At 41.0% G+C, this 21195-nt stretch overlaps 1 protein-coding gene across 3 annotated transcripts in view; it reads right to left on the bottom strand.

Moving 5' to 3' along the window:
- Positions 1–21195, bottom strand: part of LOC147267412 (receptor-type tyrosine-protein phosphatase gamma-like) — a 508446-nt gene that overhangs the window by 99397 nt on the left and 387854 nt on the right. For all 3 annotated transcript variants that reach the window (XM_086198300.1, XM_086198303.1, XM_086198302.1), the window contains exon 7: positions 10326–10483. In XM_086198300.1, coding sequence (XP_086054426.1) covers positions 10326–10483 — 158 coding nt within the window. The remainder of the gene's footprint in view (positions 1–10325; positions 10484–21195) is intronic.

Genomic DNA, 21195 nt, shown 5'->3' with positions numbered 1-21195 from the left:
TTTACACACAGATGAAAATATGTGTAACTGTATTTATGACTGTGATGCTATTATGGATGTTATCTTGAAGTGTGTGTTGGAATGGAGGTAACAGGGCTCTGGAAATTATAAGACAGGTATAGAAAACTGTTTGCTTTTGAACATGAGGTATTTGATAAGGGTTGTTTAATCATAGTTTAATTACTACACAGTGCTTCCAATTGTATAAACCCACAGAACTGCATTTATAATATCTGTCCTTTCCATTACAAATAACACAAACAAATCACACACAATGTATTTTTTCTTATTATTTGTACATTCAAAGAAAACATAATCTATTTGAAAATCACAGCCAATAAAATTATTCTTGATGTATGAAAAAATACCTACTGAAATTCTTCCAGTCCATCTGAACTGGTGGACACGAACATGATCTGTCCAGAAATTTTCTTCCTAACTGCTGAAAATAGGAATTCTAGATTGCACAATCCACACTGTATCCTGATACCCAGTATTTCTGGAACTAAAATACGGCACTTATTTTCATCAAAATTTGCATAATGCCTTAAGAGATATGAACCGTTGTAAAATGAATATGAAGATGAATCATTTAGCCATTTCACGTGGACTGAAAGAAATTGATCAAAATTCACCTCTGACACATTGATGGCATTTTTCTTGGCCATTCCAATTTCCAATTGTTTTGTTGGTGTGATCTGCTGACACTGACTTTTGGCAAATCCGATTTTCTTTCTAAAAATTGACACACTTGACATACTTTAAAACCATAGAAGTAAACTTTTCTTCAACGGAAACTTTTATTTTCATAATTACAGAAAATATTACACTTAACATTTTCCCCCAAATTGCACTAGGTTACTGGATCTTTTCTTACGTAAAAAAACTTAAAATAAATAAATACATAAAGTGCTTTCCTGGAAGGAGATAACAATAAAATTTTCCTGAAAATGAGTAGCTGTATATCCAGTTGTGTCTGATATGTCTTTTACTTATGGAACAAAAACATGTTGAATGCATCAGCCAGCGAAAGACAAGAGAGGCTGCCATTTAGTTCTCGGTCCAAGCTCTGCCTCCTACCATTAGCTGCTCTCGCGTAGTTAGCTTCCCCAAACTGGGATGATGGAGTTGTAAGTGTCTGATAAGGTTTGTTGTTCATCGTTCCTCCGCTGCAGTTTATTTTAGCCTCATATGTTTTACAAATTGCAAATTTCATGTCCTAATTTCTCACAGTGGTATAGTGATCAGGAGCCTGCACATGGTGTTTTATTTTGAAAATTTACAGCATATACTATGCCATTCATGCAGAGATTTCCTATCTGGCTCAATCTGCTCTGCTCTGCAAAGGGACACATTGTTAGGTTAGTAATCTGAAACGTGACACTGACCGGTCGATCGCCTGTCATGCCGAAAACCAGCATATTCCAGTCCCTGGCTGGGCAATCGGTGCATTCCTAGTATTTGTTGCTCTATATGGCAAATTGTAGCGTGTCACACCGCAGTGAAGTCAAGTTGGGTTTTTGTCCTGTCTCCATGTCTTGTCATTTCCTGTTTTATTTTGAAAAGTAACTCTCCTTTCATTTCAGGTCACTTGCCTTTCCTCATGAGTCTTGATCTGATTGCTAAGGGTTTCCACCTGTGCCCCATAGCCTTGTGTTTATATATTGTCTGCCGCTGCGTCCGAATTGCCAAGTAGGTCGGATCGTAGGTCGCAGAGTAGGTCGTAGGCTGTCCGAAACCACAACTGCCGCGAGTAGCGACCTACTTCGGAACCTAAATTCCAGCCTAAACACGCCCACATTGTAGGTCGGTTCAGGTGCATCGTACGGAGCAACCTATGGCCCACAATGCACCACGGACTTCTTCTTCGTCCCCTAAAAACTTGTGGACGCGCAAGCCAAGTTTGCGCCATCAACAATCTCCCATTCTTATGCAACACAAACATTTATAGTCATTGTTGATGACTAAAGGTGTGTTCACACCAAACACGACACGGTGTGAACACACCTTTACAGGTGCGTTAATGCGCTTAATCATAGAGAATGAATGAAGGGTGCACTCAGAGTGGAGTGCAGTACGACAGCCAGGCCAGCAGGTGGGGCTTTCGTTGGTGCTGTCTACCTAATTGCGGTATCTGTAATTGCCAGCAGAAGTCGTGCTTCACGACCAATCTTCTAGGGTGTCTGAATGGTGCCGCCGTGTTTAGGTTGTAGAAGTAGGCTGTAGTGGTAGGTCGTAGCAGGAGGACGTAGGTTGCCACTTGGCAATTCGGACGCAGCCTGCGTCTCCCTTTGTGTTGTGCCAGTGTGTTTTGTCCTCTTGTGTTCACCCCAGCCTTGATTGGTACTTTGAGGTTTCTTTCCTCTAAGTGAGAGATTTTTGGTTTTAAGTTTTTCTACCTTGGACCAGTCTTTAGTTAAGGTTTTCACAGCCTTTTGTTTCCTCATCTTTACATAACTTAGTGCCTCCAGTTATCTAGGAGAGTTTTTTTATGCTTATTTCAAATTGTTTCTTTTGTAGCTGGAGTGATTTTCATTCATCGATTAACCTTTCATAGCCTGTTATGTTTGTTCCTCCTTTTAGTGGAGTGCTTTGTTTGTATTATATTTTTCATGGCCACGTCTCTTTCCGTATGAAAGAGGGGTAATCTTATGAGGTAAGTTCATAGCCTATATTCTGTTCTCCAACTTGGAGTCACCTGGGAACCTTCAATAAAGCTTTCATTGAAACCCCTGAAATCTGCACCTGTGTCCTGTATCCAAGCCTGGTCATGACATAGAGGCCATCATGGCTAAATATAGTGTATTTGGTACATTAACTGGTTATTAAACTGCGACACATATGCTGATGTAGGGACTGAATTACTGTGGAATTAAAGTTCCAAATACTTTCAATCCAATGAATTTAAATGGAAGTGTAAAAGCTATTACACAGGTGTACTCTGTAGGTGTGAAAGGCTGGTAAAACGCGCCCGCTAAGGCCTATGATATGACAGAATGCAATCCCAGTCCTGCCAACGCTGAACAATATAAAAGGTAGATTCATAGCAGGCTTGTTGCACAGGTTGTTTTAAATTCTGTCAGCTTTTTCTCAAACTCTGGTTCCATTTATCCAAGGGTGTCATTGAGTTTTCTGGATTCGTGACACATTTTCCAGTCAGAGCATGTTTCATATGTAATTGTATTGCTAAAGGTATAGACAAGACACATGTTCTGCTTATTCCCAATCATATGCAATACACTCATAGTATTTAGCTAGTTGTAATAGGCCTGGTTAAATACAGTCGTCTCTCTCTCTTCAGCTTTCTGTCTCTCCTTCCTACTTCATCACTCTTTCTCCATCTCATCAGTCAATGTAATATCTCGCCACTGCCTGCTATACTCTGACCCACTCTTCCAACTTCAAGCCAATACTCCATCCACATTTGGCTCGCTTCACTGCTGCTCCAAAGCAAACTCATTCGGTCTCATTAGAGTACAAGTCTGCCAAGTGTTCTCTGGACTGTGGAAGGAGGAACACAGCTAGGCAAGGCAAGCAAATTCATTTGTCTAGCATATTTCATACCAACCTAAAGTGTTTTATGAGTGCAGATGGGTGGCTACCATAAGAATGTAGAGGAAACCCTCATACAATTAAAAGGACATTTCAAACAAGCTTGGATAAAATGCAGTTAGCATTATCCCAAGTCTTTGGTCTTTCGGCAGGTTGATCCGCATTTCAGCAGACTATAAGCTGATGGCAGCTTGATTATGTTTGATTTTAATTAAAATGCTAGTAGTCCCAAATACGAATGGAAAGATGCACTGATGCATCCACATGTTCTGGATTTAACACATTAGAGGTGACAGACAAGCCAAAAACTACATGCAGATGGTGGAAGACTGTGGTGACCTGGTGGGCAACACAAGTGATATGAGGAGCCCCTCAGCAAATCATTACTCTGAAAAGATTCCCAAAGATGGATAGGATAGTGATACTGAGGTATGGTACTGTTATGAGATTTTGATATCGATTTTGATATTGTTACATTCCTAATTTCTATTAATATGTTGCCATATGATGCAGCTGTACTATCCAATAACTCAGATTATGTTTTTCAGAACCTACTTCAAGCTGTCTGAGTACTCTGATGGGGCCTTAAGCCAGACTGGGTAAGGCAGTTCTTTTTCCCAATTCAGTTTTCAAAGGTAACCTTTTCAATCATTTTACTAATAAATGGCACATAAGCCAAAGGTATGCAGATGTATTCAGATTAGTTTTAACCAGATATGTGAAGTTGCACTTGCAGCTTGGACTCAAGTTGCACTCGACCACACAGTGACTTGCAACTTTAGTTACGACTCGACCTCAAAAGACTTCAGACTCGAACGGAACTTGAGGTTTGGGACTCATGAACAATCTTACTTTTTTTCTTTTGTGCAGTAAAAAGGTCAGTCTGTCACGCTGAATCTCATTTCTTTCTTATTGTACATGCGTCATTATCCATGCGCTATCTGCCCCCCACAGACCTGATTATGAACTGACTGCACGCTGTAGTGCACCACAGCAAGCACATCTGCTGCAGCTGTTGTCACATCCAAACGATACGACGACTTCACTCAGTCTCTAAACAAATGGACTGCAAAGTGTTAAGTTTGTGGCATGAAAATAAAGGATGCAGGATCAATGACCAAAAACTTCTGGAGGCACCTCAAACACTTCCCAACAGGTCAGTCACTGTCCAACATAAGTATGTTACAAGTTTCAGAAAAAAATACAAATATCAACTTTAAAAGAAATTTGATGGTGTGTTTTTTCATACTGCATCAATGTTACTACTCCCTGAAGGAGGATGTTAATGCATTACATGCTTTGAATTCTTTACACCGGTGGCTCTGAAACCTATTTAACCAAGTACCTCATCAGAAAAAGTAAAGCACCCCAAACACCACTATTATGATCAAAGTAAAGAATTTAGGAGCGAAGCAGTCACCAAAACCAGACTGACAGACAGACTCAGTACAGAATCAGTACAGGCTCAGTATCGACTCAGTACAGGCTCAGTACAGGCTCAGTATAGACTCAGTACAGGCTCAGTACAGGCTCAGTAGAGGCTCAGTACAGGCTCAGTACAGACTCAGTACAGGCTCAGTATAGGCTCAGTACAGGCTCAGTATAAGCTCAGTACAGGCTCAGTACAGACTCAGTATAGGCTCAGTATAGATTCAGTACAGGCTCAGTATAGGCTCAGTACAGGCTCAGTACAGACTCTGTACAGGCTCAGTACAGACTCAGTACAGGCTCAGTACAGACTCAGTACAGACTCAGTATAGACTCAGTACAGGCTCAGTACAGGCTCTGTACGGACTCAGTACAGACTGGAAGCGACTGCTTCATGAGGACACTTCCAGGGTTATTTCACGGTGAACACCACCACGATCATGGTTTCCTCCATCATCCTTTTTGTGATCTACCATTCTCTCTTGCCAGACCACCTGCTAGTGAGCTACTGGTGTAGTACATGTTTAAATCATTGACCTGGCATGCTTCAGTGCATCACATTTTCTCCAATAGATAATTATCTGTATTTGGAGGGGGTGGGGATTTGGTCATGACTTGACATGAAATTGTGTTTTTTTTGGATATTGGTGTCAAGAAATTAATAGAGATTGATCAGAGGTCATTAAAATGACGAATTATTCACATTCGTCACAAATGATTTTAAAAGCCTCCGATTAAGATTTAGATGTTTTTGATATGAAGACTAAATTAACTATTTATGGAACAGTGTAAGATGAAGCTTCTACTGCCACTGACTTGATGCTGACTGAGTCATAATTCAGAGCAGCTGACTGCTGGTTCAGTGTCACTGTCAGACAAATGTCACTCCTGAATATCTAAAAATCCTTAAGTTAAAAAAGAAATGCAATAACGAGTGTGTGTGTTTGTGTGTGTGTTTGGGTGTGTGTGTGTGACAGGCATGAAAGGGGGTGGTTTTATTTATTTGCAGGCCAGATGATGGTTGGGTTTTGTTTAACAATATTTTAATGAACTGACAGTGTGACCATGGACCTGGAGATGATACAGTGCTTCCTGCTTTATTAAGAAAAGCCTTCGGTTTATTTTTCTATTAATCTGCAACCTGAGATGTGACCTGATAGATAGAAAAAAGCAAAGCTTCATTCAGCCGTGTCTAAGCACCGGGTCTGTTGACCTACAGCACTCTACTTATTATAGTTACTTTCCAAACAGAAGCGGAGGCAGCTGCAGTAATCTGCACTTCTCAACTTTGTGTGTGTGTGTGTGTGTGTGTGTGTGTGTGTGTGTGACACAAATCTGATTGAATGGCAGGCCGGCTGCCTATCAGAGAACATACCCGAGTGTCTGGCTCCTTACTATCTTGTGTTGCTGACATTAGCAGGAGCAGGTGCATCATGCTCTGGCTGCGCACGGGACATGAATGAATGTGACCACGTACTAACACATTACCATCATCACATTACCATCATAAGAGACTTGACTGGACTTGAGCACAAAGACTTGTGATTGTGCAGTTTTCTTCGTTTGAAAAAGATGGCAAGTCATTAAATGACTCTGCAGAATGGAATTTCGGAGGTGTTTGTACTCATGGATTGACGAGTTTATCCACAAGGACAGTGTGGATGCATTATCATCCAGAGTTAATGATCTGAGACAGGAATGATTGTCTTGCTTTTGTCAGCTCTAAATTGTAATTATGTGAACTCTCTTGCTAATGGGATCATAATGAATTTGGAGTTAAGTTTTCTGCCAGTTACACACGGCTCTCTGACACAGGCCTTATATTATAAAGTTTGACTGGAGGGCGTTCCTCCATTTTCCTTTTCGCTCAGTGGAAGGGAATTTGTCTTCTGCTGCATTTTCATCAATAAAATGTGAGTCATTAAGAATAAAATCAATCAATTCTGAAAAAGTTCCCACCTGAGCCCTTCAAAATACATCCATCCATTTTCCACCGCTTATCCTGTTAAGGGTCGCGGGGGGGCTGGAGCCTATCTCAGCTGCCCTCAGGTGAGAGGCGGGGTTCACTCTTGACAGGTCGCCAGTCCATCAAAGGGCTAACACATATCTTCATACCTTATTGCTGTGAGGCGACAGTGCTAACCACTGCACCAGTGTGCCGCCGCTTGAGAACATACACTGACCATACATTATGTTACTTGACATAAGGTGAATACAGCATACTGCAATTTTGATGTAAATCAGGACATTTTTCATACTTTTTTGCAGGTCTTTTTATAGTTCCTGTGCCTACCAAATTTTGTGCATGCAGGTCAAAAACACAACCAGTGAGAATTATTCAAAAATTTCTAGGGGAATACTGTTGAAGCTTCTTTTGCACAACTGTATACTAGACCTATAAAGTATATATAATTTCATGAGGCATGACATGTGTGTAAAGTACAATGCAGATATGAAACTAATTCAAGTTACAACAGCTTCATGGTGAAACACCAGCAGTGGCCGCCGCACCAGCATGTGCCGTTAAACAAAACCAAATTTGAGTTGGATACAATCAGCAGGATCAGTGCATGACATGACAGTGTAAAACATGTAATTTCCTACTGGCAGCAGGTGGCCCTATGACTGTGAGTCAATATTGGCTGGCAGATGTCTTCAAGGCTGGATGTTTATCAAATGTGAAGTTTGAGGAAGATCCCATGTCCTGCCACGACTGAATCATTTGGCAAAATCTCAAAAGCTTTGCATTCTAACATCAGCCAGGGTCTACTTAACACTGCGTAACATTGAAGCGAGTCAGTTTAAGCCCCTCGGAGCAGTTTGTTAAGGTATTACCAAAAATGACCATGAAATGAAATGGCCAAAACTCAAAAGAATTCAAAATTCACTCGAAAATAGCAGACTCGCATTGTTCAGTGCTCAGACCCTAATTTTTGTTAATTATGATTTTTTTTTGTTCTGCCACAGTCAGCTTTGAGCGTCAATAATGTCATGGGATGCATTGGAATTTCAAAAGCAAAGCTGCACCAATTTAGTGTCTATGACATGCAGGAATCAAAACAGTCACTGGTAACCTTGATTTTGTTTGTCTTCTGATAATTCATCAGAGAAATAAGTATAAAGTCTCAGGGTAAACTTTCAAAACAAGTTCCATCATATGACAGATCAGCTTGATACCTAAATGCATTTGTAATCATGGCAACAAATTTTAGCCACCAGAGAAGCACTGAAATTCCACCTGACCTCAACCTTGAACAGAACTGTTCTCTTAATGGCTGATAGTTGTTTTTTTGTTGTTGTTGTATTTCTTTTATATCTTATTACAAATAATAGAAAATGTCTCCCATCTCCTTTTAGCCTATTCCATTGATTCTCAAACTGTAAACTCCCTCAATTGGTAGAATCCATCCATCCATTTTCTACCACTTATCCTGTTAAGGGTGGTGGGGGTGGAGCCTATCCCAGCAGTCTTCCCCCTGGACAGGTCACCAGTCCATGGTAGGACCAACACATATAGACAGACAACCATTGGCTCTCACAGCCACGCCAACGGACAATTTAGAGTCTGGATTAACCTGGTCCCCTCTTGATGTCTTTGGACTGAGGGAGGACGCCGGAGTATGCAGACGAATCCCAGAATTTCGTTTTGAAAATGAAACATCCATAACCTTGAAAAACAAAGAATACTATCAAAGTAGTAAAAAGTTTTTAATGATAATATGTAAACTGAATGGTATTTCTGGTACGTTTAGTCCTGTGTGTGTAGGCAGAGCATGCAGATGAAGCATCTACGGCACCTGCTCCTGCTAATGTTAGCAACGGACAATGCAGGACAGTTAGGTGATATGACTCAGTTATCTCCAGTCTGGATTCAGCTGGACTGAGGAAGAGCCAAGGCCCCAGGGTGTGTTTATGGTGAAGTTCTCAGCAGCGAATTCATGAAACCAGGACATCAGATGGCACCTTTCGACCAAGCACAGACAAACTGCTTTGCACTGTGCCAGGTCCACCATCCAAACCTGTGTTACACCAGTAGCTCAGTAGCAGCTAATCTGGCAGAAGGGAATCACATATCACAACAATGATGGCGGAAAAGATGATCCTGGTGGTGTTGCGCCAGAATTAACCCTGGAAGAGATCATCATGAGGATGAACACATGCTTCTTCTTTCCAGAATAAGCAGAGCCAGCGCTTTCCTCAGATTGACAGTAAAACGCATTCTGATGTGGGTGATCATAAAACTTCCTAGCGCATCTTGGTTTAATAGCAACCGCATGCACGTTCCAGCAGTGCTAAGCGCCGTGTCCCCCTGCCTGCACTGCAATCTGCTGAAAGAAGACCCACTTAATCCTTTGTGAAGGAGCTTGTGTGAGCTTCGGGTGTGTGTTGAGTGTGTACTGATACTGAAGGTGGTTCCAACAGAGGTTCCATCTGTCTGCCAACTCCACATAATTCTCCCATAATGCTTGATGAGAACACTGACGTCAAAGGCACAGCCCAGTTTCTTACCTTCACGTACTGATGACATAATCCAGGATTTCATCATTGTTTGAGGTTACAATGAAAAGCGCCATTTGTTACCAATCTGAATATGTATTGTTGTGTCAGAGTTTGCCAGACTGACACATAACAGTTGAAAAGCAGTTCATATGCATGAATGCATCCCAGCAGGTGTGTCTTATGTTTCCTTCTAAATGGCTGATGTGCGGCCCCACCTTGACTTTTGCCAAGCCAGCGTGGACCTTTGACGAAGAATGTTTGTACTGTTTTTCCTTTTTTTTAACACTGTTTGTTGATACTTGGTGTGTTTACATTTTTCTGAGGTTGTACTTGGTTATAAAAGTTGGTTAAAGTTTTGAGAACCACTGTCCTATTACAATGGGTTACATTTGGTAAGCAAACCACTGAGCACCACAAGCGTTTTGAAAAGAGTTATTGGTTTTCCCTCAAAAAAACTGAAAATAACAAAAAAGGTTCAACTGGATTATAATTTAACAATTGACATTTACCTGGAGACACATGATAATATGAAAGTCTGGTACCACAACTAAGGCAGGCAAGGCTGGCCTTTTCTATATCCCTCAATTAAGTGTAGCCAGAAGAAGTGCCATCAGTTGTTTGCAATTCCAAATGTTTTATGATTCTACTGGGAAGTCACCATTGTGTGAATAGGCCTGCATGAACACTGAACCTAGTGAATATCAGTAAAAGGCAAAAGTTGAGCATACAAGCTTTGAATAATTGTGAATATGAAAAATAATAAGGAATGACATTTGAGTGTAACTACTGAGGAAGAGTGACATCAGTAGTTCGTTTCTGGATGTTAAGCGAGGTGTGTGCCTCACCTGTTTGTAGGAGACGTAGATAGGTCTGCTGAAGATGATCCACTCCACCACCTTACTGCAGGGCGGAGTGGTTAGGGAGCCTGTGTAGCGGTAGTAGCTCCCAAGCGAGGATGGCAGCAAGTCCTTCAGCACAAATGGCTCCAAGAAAGTCTCTTTTTCTGTTTGAAGGAGGGCAGGACAAAGTGTTCTAATCAATACAACAGGATCTATACAAGTCTTTTTATTTTCACTGCAAACTATGGTGACCTCACTTCTGGAGCCAACCCAAGCGCTGCTGTTTCACAGCCTTTAGGTTTATGCAATTGATTTCATTTGCATTGTGTCTGCCTTGTTCAATGTCCTCCTATTGACAGACATAATTGCACTGAACACAAATAATTATACCTCCCTTGCTGTTGGATGGTGCGCACAAAATAATCAACACAACCACATGCCTTCTAAAAGCCTCAATGTTGACACTGTAGAATTATTCACTGCCTAACAATGTGAGCTTCAAAAAACAATAACCACAAAGATGAACCACCATGTGCTCTGTAGGGAGGACATAATATGACTTTTAATGTGATGATAATGGAGGCTCAGAGCAAGAGGCTCTGTTTACTTTTTAAATTACACTTTTGGGTAGAGCAACGCAGTTCGCCCAGAAACGGTCATTTCAGACAAAACAATTAAAGTTATCTGACAAAGACATTCACAGTCTAAATGTTCAATTATAGCTGACCTTGAGCCACCACCTTAGAGGGGATGTTAATTTCCCCTCAGTGATGGAGAAAGCTTGGAAAATAGAGTGGTCACAGTATAGGAGTTGTGTTATTTGACCCCAGTTGTGTTATTATAGTGCAGATCATTGATATATATATATATATATGTGTATATATATATATATATATATATATATATATATATATATATATAGCACATACATAGCAGAAGAAATTGCGATGTTACAAGTTGTGTGTTACGTGATAATCAGGGACACCTCTGTAACTCGAAGGTACGCAAATGCACATGGGAATTCTGTTTACTTTCTGAACAGTGGAGGTGAAAGGGAGCATTTGAATTATTGTTCTGGGACATTCGATTTTTTTTAATCATGCAGGGAACAATTATTCAAAAGTCTGAGAGAAAAGACAGAGATGCTGAAAAGCTGAAGAGAGTTGAACCGCAGGAAGCCATGAAGGTTGTGGTAGTCCACAATACTTCTTTCCTGGCCCTTTTAAGTCCCACTTAAAAAAAAAAAAAAAAATTGTTTTCATTGCAAAACTTTTGCCCCACAGTCACCAGAGCTAATTGCGGCCGTTCTAGTCAGTGATTTAGTTTCCACAAAGAGCGGCACAGGTATGTCCCAGCAGCAGCTCAGCACTCCTCTCTGCTGAGATCACTGCAAGAAATTGACAGAAAACCACCCATTGATCCAACCACCCATGTTCTACCTCTTATCCTGTTAAGGGTCGCAGGGGGGTGGAGCCTATCCCAGCAGCCTTCAGGTGAGAGGCGTGGTTCACCCTGGACAGATCACCAGTCCATGGCAGGACCAACACATAGAGACAGACAACCATTCACACTCACATTCATACCTACGGTCAATTTTGAGTCTGGATTAACCTGGTCCCCTCTTGATGTCTTTGGACTGTGGGAGGAAGCTGGAGTACCGGAGAGAACCCACACAGGAACAGGGAGAACATGCAGACTCCACAAAATAAGATCCCCTGCCCGAGCCGGGACTCAAACCCGGAACCTTCTTGCTGTGAGGCGACAGTGCTGACCACTGCACCACTGTGCCACCCTCCAGAAGATCATTTTGTCTCTTATTGTTGAGGTTTGACAGAATGAGGCAGACTTTTAGAAACAGGCAGGTGACTATCTTGTCCTATCTTGTCATCTTTGGGTGTTACCATCAAGAAAACAGTAGAATAATTTCAAGTATCTGAGTCATCCCTGTTGAAATCATTTAGTTGAGCTAATGATGGTTTTGAAGTGGAAACACTGCCAGTAATGACATTTGTGGTTATAATGATGATAATAAATAACCGTTAATGTACTATACTTCATGTTTTTAATCTCCCTATAATGTTGTATATCAACCCTATTCTCAAATGCTTATTATTTTCAGTAAGAAAGGGATGTTTCTGAACTGTGACTTTTGCATCAATATTGTTTTGTCAGAGTATCTTCCAACCAGGGCAAGGTTAAGGATAAGAGCGTGTTTTTGGAAGTTCCTCCAGACAAAAGTGTAGATGGTGCCACATCTTGAGTAAAAACTTTAGAGTATTTCATCATTGTCAGAAGAGCAAAGAATGCTGCTAAAGACCTCTCCTAATGGAAAATACATTTTCACTCTTCCATCACATCACTTTGGCTTCTACACCATTCCGTGGATCTGATTGTTCACTGGTGATAGCTGGTAATAGACAGATGGTTCATGCAAAGTCTGTTTCTAAAGTAGCTGCCCTTTTGTTAACAGTGGGTGACTTCTCGGATGATTCTGTGAAACAAACCATCTGTCAGGATACTTTATTCAAGTTCAGGTCTAAAATTTGGCAGCATTCTCTCAGTTTCAGTTTTGTTTGAATCATCAGACTTGGACCCTACCAAACATTTGATGAGCTGAATTTCAGAGGAACTTGAAGCTATTTCCTTGGCAAAGCTATCTGACAATACATGTTCAACCTGGTTAAAGTAACAAGACTAAAAGTCGTAGACTAAAACCTGGCCTGGAAAGCATCACTGAATGTTAAAAGGACATTGATGACTTCGCTATCCACCAGCCATGCAAGTAATTCCAAACATTTAAACCAGAGTAAATGAGGAAGGACAGGCCGTCCTCTGGGAGAATACATTTGCTGAGTAATTTCATCTGCTTATTATGTTTTTAATATTTTTTTGTAATTAGCAAGTTTGGCCTGATGCCGACAGAGAGGGAAATGTTATTGGGTTACATTCATCTCAACATCAAAAGCAACAAAATCGTTTATTGTAACTGTGTTTCCATTAACTCAGGACTGAACTGCATCAACTCCTGAGGAAACACAAATATCTGGGACTTTATGGGACAATGTTCCATTTTACTCCCAGCTAGATTCTAACTCCGTCTGATGTTTGGGATGTAGAGTTAATCAGTTGTTGGCTAAAAACACCTTCCTGAATCAAGGTTGATGGCATAACATCAAAAAAATTATCAGGATTTTTATGTTTGGAATTGGTGACAAAACACTTTTTGGTACATGTCCTTTAAAACACTTTCTTTGTGGGGTTTAGGTATAAAAAAAAAAACCTGTGTCTTGCCTTGGTGTTTCATTTAAGTGCTTTTTTGTTGTAATGTTACAGTAATGCCTGCATGGTTAAGGTTAAAACGACCCTAAACATGCTTAAAAGAAGCTCATAACAGATGTCATTTGGGGTTAGGCCAAGTCTAAACCAGAAATAAATAAACTTAATCTGAATCTAAACAGTTATACCAAACTGACTCTTCATAAGAATTCTAGTTTCTTTTTAAATTTTGCCCTGACCCCTTCATCAGACTTTCAACCAAAAAAGGGGGACGACAGGTGGTAACTTGTTTTTTTGGTCTCATTCCTACTATATTAGTTTACAACACTAGTCCTGGGGTGTTGTGTCCAGACCCCCCTGCTGAAGACCCTTCACTGACTTTCAAATTCTAACCATGTTTTTAAATAAAAGCAAGCGAAGAGGGTGATAGGAGTAGAAATGCAGGTTAAGGGAGCGTGTAAGATAGGAGGGATGGGTCACTGAGCCCAGATGGCAACAAAAACAGGCCAAGATGCACCATCTTCATCATCAACAGGATGATCACCGCTCCAAAATACCCCCCCCCACACACACACACACACACATACTGACAAGCCCCGTCGCCTGCTACTTCCCAGACACAGTTCACAAATGTATTTTCAGCTCCATCAAATCTGTGTGACAGAGCAAAGATGAAGGAAGAAGGCTTGGAGGTTGTGTTGATGCTGATAAGGAGGAGGGGGGCTATGTCGGGGTTATGGAGTATGATGGGACAGGTGTTTTCAAAACGCTTGCATCTAAATTAGAGCTCTGAGCAATCCAACACACACTTGGTGCAAACACAGGGCACATCTAAACACACCGGACTCATGTATTCAGTGTCACTTGCAAGCAAACAAGCTTGACAAAGGGGGAGATGAGGTGCTACCGTGGTAGTTTGTGCAGAGCATGGGGGCATTTGTGTCCCTTTATATGCCATCTGTGGGAGCAGCCACTCTGGTGGGGCAGGGCTTGTAAAGTTTAACATGAACAGGAGCAGTGTGGGGCTGCCATCATCCCAGGAATATTTTAAGCTCCCTGCGAGGTGTTGAAACGGATATCTGCTCATCTAATCGCCCGGCAGTTTCCTCCATTACTCACTCAAGTCTTAAAATTTAATTGCACAGAGAGAGAAAAGCACACACACTTAGCACAAAGTTACATATTGGGACAAATCCAAGGACCGTGTAAGTGTGTGTGTGTGTGTGTGTGTGTGAGAGAGACAGAGACAGACACTGATATCTGCTGCCTATAGTGATTTACAAATGTGTGCTGATCAGAAGCCTTTTGTAACCTTTGTGATTAAATTTTTCAAGATTCAAAGTCACTTTGAGTTTGACTGTAAAGTTCCCTGACAAAATTAGATTTAAAATAAGCTAAGGAGTTTTCTGCGAACATTAAGCCATTCAGCAGTCATGTAAGGACAACTGAACTTGTTTCATGCTAAGTGAGCAAAATTCATCCATTTAGAAAAACTGTGGGTTGTTATTGGAGACTCCATAGAGGCTAATTAGTGAAACTCCAGAGACATTTTCAAGGTTGAGATTCGATGATTTCAGATTTTAGCTGATTGGCAACACCTGCAGTAGTGTAGATTAAAACCTCCTCAAGCAGCTACTTCCTCATAAATGCAACAGAGCAACTAGAGATGGTTTGCCACTTTAGCCAATGCTATCTTGATTTTGCAACCAGAGGAGACAATATTTCAACAAGAAGGTGGAGCTGTGGTGCAGCTGTGTTACTGATGTGTCAATCTCACCACAAGGTAAGCATGCTGTAAAGAAGCTAAAAACATTTTCAAAGTTCAAACCAGTGTCAGGGGGAGGCTCAGTGAATGGAAGTGAGCAAATATTACATTATTTCTTCAAAATCATTATCACATACAACTGCCTGAATTCATATGATTTGATTGAAGAGAGACAGAGTTCAGAGATACAGTAGTTAAGCAAAATTTTTTTCCTGAGTCAAAACTGTATAAATGCCTTTGAAGAACATATATTTTAAAATATAAATATATAAAATATAAGCAGCTATATTACCTTGCTATCTTAGCTTGTCTATAATTATTGAGTTTCTCTGGGATAAAAAAAATAACAATCCCACAGGCATCCAGTGGTAAAAGTAAATAAAAGAGTGAGGGAAGCATCATCAGGCTTTGTGGCAAGGGAGGCCCAGAGCTAACCCTAAAACCACCTGCTCTCCAGCATACTCACGCATCCTTTTACTCTGAGTGGGATAATTTACAAAAATAAACCTCATACTTCAAATGTTTTACAGATGGAAGCTGTGTCTGGATCACGCAAATATTTTTACTGCGTTACTTTATTTGGTATTTTTCCTGTATTTGAACGTAGCGCAATATCAGTGAATGTCATTTCAAGTGAGTTTCAAGACAATGTATAATTTCATAAGCAATCTGTTGGGTCAGAAATCCGTCCAGTTTCCATCCCAGCACCACATAGTGCCCGAAGGCAAGAGTTGCACCGAACACCACAGCTGAGCACTGATGTTACACTTTCACTTTTACATGTTCATCAAATTAGTTAAGCATAGAACTATTGCTTCTACTGACCTGAGAGAGCAACCCGAGGGAGGGAAACATACTCTTCACTTTCTGTTTATAACTCCGTGTTTCATTCACCTGGCGCTTGATACACAATGGAGATGCGCACTATGTGTTCATCCCGCATGATGAGGAAAGAAACAAGATCTGCTGTGAAAGAACAGAGATGCATCATACAAGATGCAAACTTCCTAATGCATTTTGCAACTGATGTGACAACTGACGAGGTCAGGGGGTGGCTCCTTCAACTGATTACAATCTTTATCGACTGCAGTGACCAGTGCGCCGTGGACAGATCCGGTGTGTTTGAGTCTTTGGGTCCTAAGCCAGACTTCACAGCGCGGCACAGCTAGCTTAATGTTTTGAAGCATGCTGCAAACAGGACTCGAACATCTGAGAATGTTTCCAAATCAACAGTCTGGATATCTTAAATTTTACAAAACTCAATTATAAACTGCTCGAAAATTAAGATTCTAGGACTGTAGTCCCTGCCATCACTCTGGGTTTCTATTGTAGCTACGTTATAAAGTGAGTAACTGTTAGCCCTCAATGAGTTCAGATGGTTTGGTCACAGTACATTCAGGTAGCCTGCTGTTGGTGCGCTGCATCTGCAGTGCTTAGAATGACATTGTTATTTTAGTCAGACATCATTTTGATAATCCGAGTGTCCTCAATATCCAATTGTAAGATGTGTGAATCGTACAGGCTATTGTGAGTGAAAGTATGTCCACTAAACTGTGTCACACATCGCACTTGTGTGAGATTGTTGATTTATTCTGGACCACATGATCACTTGATAATAATGACAGTATATTGGAAAGCAGAACAGAGAAGAAACAAGCTAGGCCCCTCCATGGATTTACCAAGAAATAAATAAGGAGCACTCCTATGTCCAAGTACTTCCTCTTTAACAGCACCCTCAGAGTCCTGCGATGACCTCATAAAACAACTGAAAACTCCGCAACAAGACAGACTCAACTGCATCAATTCCAAGGGTCTACTCTAAGTGAATATGTGTGTCAAAACTGATTCTTGGAGGCTGGGGCATGCATACAGAGGATGCCAACCACTGGCTTAAACAATGAAGTTCTGCACAAAATGCTGTGAAATCCTAAACAAGGCATTGCTTGACCCAACTATCCTGGTGATTGACTTCACACAAACTGAACAAAAAAAACAAAACTACAAGAAATTGATTCTGTGGAAAAGAGTTTGAAAACCAAAAAACAAATCCAATATTCACTGAAAAACTAAAGCAGCAAAAACACATGAAGATTCAGAAATTCAACAGAAACACCATAGACTGTAAAAAGGTGAGGCGCTAATCATCAGTATTAAGCAATAAACAATCAAAAGGTTACAAAGCAAGAAAGGTCTCCCTCTGACTTCTGTACTTCAATCTGAAGTGGTTCCATCCCCTCTGGCTCAGATGAAGATTTATTTAGAACATACATCATCAGAAAGAGGTTTGCTCAATAAAGGGCAAAGAAGCACAACAAAGTTGAAGAGACTAGAGAGACCCAAGGCCCCAGTCTTTAAATTCATAATCCACATTGTGTGCTATGCTTTTTCTTGTTACCAGGTCAGAACATTATTGATGTATTGACAAAAGCTTCTTCTATGGCAAAGGTTCCATCTGTCAGGCCTGCAACAGCGCTATGGGTGCTAGTTTTGTCCTGATAAATGTTGTAATGGGCTGGTTCCTACACCAACATGTGTACAATAATAAGCCAAATTCCAAAATGTACTGTATTCTAGAAAAGATACACACAGAACAAAGAATAGCTGCTGTAACTCCACCACTCAACCGCCACCATAAGCACTCATATCAATTAGGGGAGGGATGACACATTGATCTACATTGATTTAATGATCAATAATCCAGTTGCATTGATGCAATGTCAAAACATGGATGTAAATTTTATCACTGTGATTAAAGTTCACGTGCAATTTGAAATTCCCATGACTCCTCTCTCTCTCTCACCCATTCAGCCCAAATATACCTCATGCAGAAGTAGAATTGTCAAAAGTTATTTCAGTTACTTTTGTTGTGTGTGGATGTAAATGTAACAGATTGTCTTAATGGCCATATTATACTGTCTCATATTGATCGCAGGCAACCGAATCCGAACAAAATGAAATCTTTTTGTGGCAGACAAATGTATCTTCCGAAGAATCAATATGAGAAATTTTGTGATGAAATTGGTTATTCTAATCCCCAACAATGACTGTGATAAGTGAAGGCAGAGGGTTGATACCCCAACCTGGTCTTGAGTCTGGGTCTAAGGGTACGACACACTCCTACTGACAGCAGTGCCAGAGAGCCAGGCTCATTGGAATGGCAACCACAGCACTTCTCCAAACCTATGGTCCACCTGCTAGGGCTTTACCCCATCTCTGGGGTCCCTCACACAGAGGTCAACCTAACCTGGGGGTCCTTGATACTACTCACACACCGGGCACGCCTCTGATGACCGCAGAGGCTACAAGTATGAAAGTTCACAGGCAGGAGCAATCTATCAAATACAGCTAGGAAATGAGTAAAGTTAGGAGTTAGTCAATAAACAAGAACAGGAACAGAGACCCGGTGAAACAAAGGCATCGATCTCATGGAGTCACAGTGAGCATCACAGGAAACAGTGGCAGGAGGAGCAGCGTCTACACCTAAACAGCCATCAACACCTGTTACAAACACAACACAGTGTACCAAAGGGTCAACTAACCACATAAATTACTCCCTTGGACTTTTGAGAGAGGCCATTGCACTTTCATGCATGGCAAAAATGATGAGGGGAAATAATGCAGAATAATTCTACATCAATCAGCCTCTGCTGGAAGCCTAATAAGCACTAAATAAAGTGGGGTGCTGTTATCTTGATTCTATGTAACTGTTGAAGAGTGCTGCTTTTTGGAGAAAGTGGGTCTTGAAAAGTCATACAGGGACGCATGTTTTTCTTCTTTTTTTTTTTTTTTCAAAAGCAGAGAAATTTCAATTCTAAATCCCAAAGTCTTTGGGAGCAGTTAAAAGAATAAAAGAAGCAGGGACTCATTTATCTGCACTGCAGTTAGATTGCTTCATTTGCACATGAAATGAGGTCCCATTTAATGCTTGGATGAGAACTTTGTATTTTGCAGTGATAAGTAGATTTTTACTGCAAAACGCTCAACTAGAAACTCCCTATTCAGTTTTATCAACAGATGGTAAATGTTGGGATTTATAGTGAGGATTTATTAGGGCTTTATGTTGTGTTTTATTGTTTGGTTTATTGTGTATTCCTATTGTAAAGCCCTGGACAATAATGTTTGAATTAATCTGAGTCATTTATGGACATGCGCAATATTTCTAAATGAGTAAGCATATTAGCTCTGGCATTATTTTTGCAGACTGAGTTGTTTTCTTTCATGAGAGTTTCACCCATTTCACCTTGTAAAACAAGTTAATGAGAAGTATCTGAATGTGTTCCACTCCAAGAACAATAAAATACAATTTTCACTGATTAGACTGATTCTGAAGAGCTCATAATGATGGGTGTGTCTAGTGGCATCGTGTGTGGTCATTGTAGAGGCGTATGCCTGTAAACAAATCAGAATCCTCGCTTCCCAGCATATTGATGGATCTGACACCCTCACGATCAGGTCTGTTAAGGTCTTGTGTTGCTTCAAGTCTCAGATCCGTATGTCCATGTATCTGACACGAGTATGAATCAAATCAAACTGTCATCTTCAAAGAAATAATTCAGAAATGCAGAGAATGTGAACTGCAGAAGTGTGAGGAAATAACTGTTCTCACTCTTGTCTACCATGGCTGCTTGGTGATTGGCAGCTGATCATGCATTTTTATACAACACAGGTAAACCTGTTGTCTGCTGACCATACGTATCTTGGAGGGAACATGTACCTCAATGTTGGATATAAGTCTATTAAAAGATATTTCATGACACAGCTACTCTTGAGCTCAAATTCAGACATTTTCCAAGCGCAGATTAAGGGGCTTGAGATGATTTTCCAGCATTTTAAAGACGAGTGTGGGGATTCCTCCCCAATTAACTCCCTGCCTTCCTGCTCCCTCTGCTGCATGAGGAGTGGGCGTGGCTCCGGTAGCTGCACACCTGAGAGGAATCACTTAATCACCTACCTACAAAACCGGCTCGTGGAGGCTTCACCCTTGCCAGTGGATTCCACGTCTTCTGTGGTTTGTTGGCCCTCCTAAGGAGCTTCTTACAAATTACGCTAAGCAAGCTTGATCTCCTTCTTGGAGTATTCTGGCCTAGGCCATTAAAGTATTTACGTTGCTGTTGCCCACTTGTTCATCGGCTCTCTGCTTTTCTTCTCTCTTCGCAGTGCCTCCACGAGCCCACACCACGCCGGCCCTCCTCACAACCATTCACCTTAAAGTTTCCACCTTGTTTAATAAATCCTTTTCTATTACACCTTCAACCCGCCTCCGATTTAAGCTTTTGGGTCCTCCACTACAACCCCCTGTTTCATACCATCACAACGAGTGCAGTGCCACGAAGCATTAGAGCCACTGCTACAGTTAGTCTCAATAACCATGATGGTCTCATGGCTAGGATATGGGCCTTAAACATTACACACAGGCACTTTTGCAATGGCCCTTTACTTTGCAGAAGGGGGGGAATTTGGGTACCCCTTAGTTTACTCGATAGATTTTCTATTGGTTCAGAGTGCACTGCCGGCCTCTTGAAGACCAATATTGTGCTTTTGTAGTAAATAATGCATCTTTAAGGGTACAATCCTCAAAGTGAACCTGCAAGTACAGAAATGCTGGTTACTTCTCTCTATCTTCCCCTTGAAGCTCTCATCAACCTTTCCATCGAGTCAAAGTCAGATTGTCGTGTGCATTACGGGTGTCTGAAGCAGGAGCGGTGCCATCATATGAACAAGTGATTCTTACTGTGGGCCACAACAGGCTGCTTTTGTGCAAGATTACTTCTTGATTAATCCATCAAATGAAAACATTTCTAGTTTGTTGAATTTGTGTTCTTTGAAATATATCTG

This window comes from Aulostomus chinensis, chromosome 3 (genome assembly GCF_037954235.1).
Source record: "Aulostomus chinensis isolate RoL2024-O1b breed Wild chromosome 3, RoL_Achi_v1.0, whole genome shotgun sequence".
Taxonomy (NCBI): Eukaryota; Metazoa; Chordata; class Actinopteri; order Syngnathiformes; family Aulostomidae; genus Aulostomus; species Aulostomus chinensis.
Note: the sequence above shows the minus strand (reverse complement) of the source record. Positions and strands in the feature narration are given on the sequence as shown.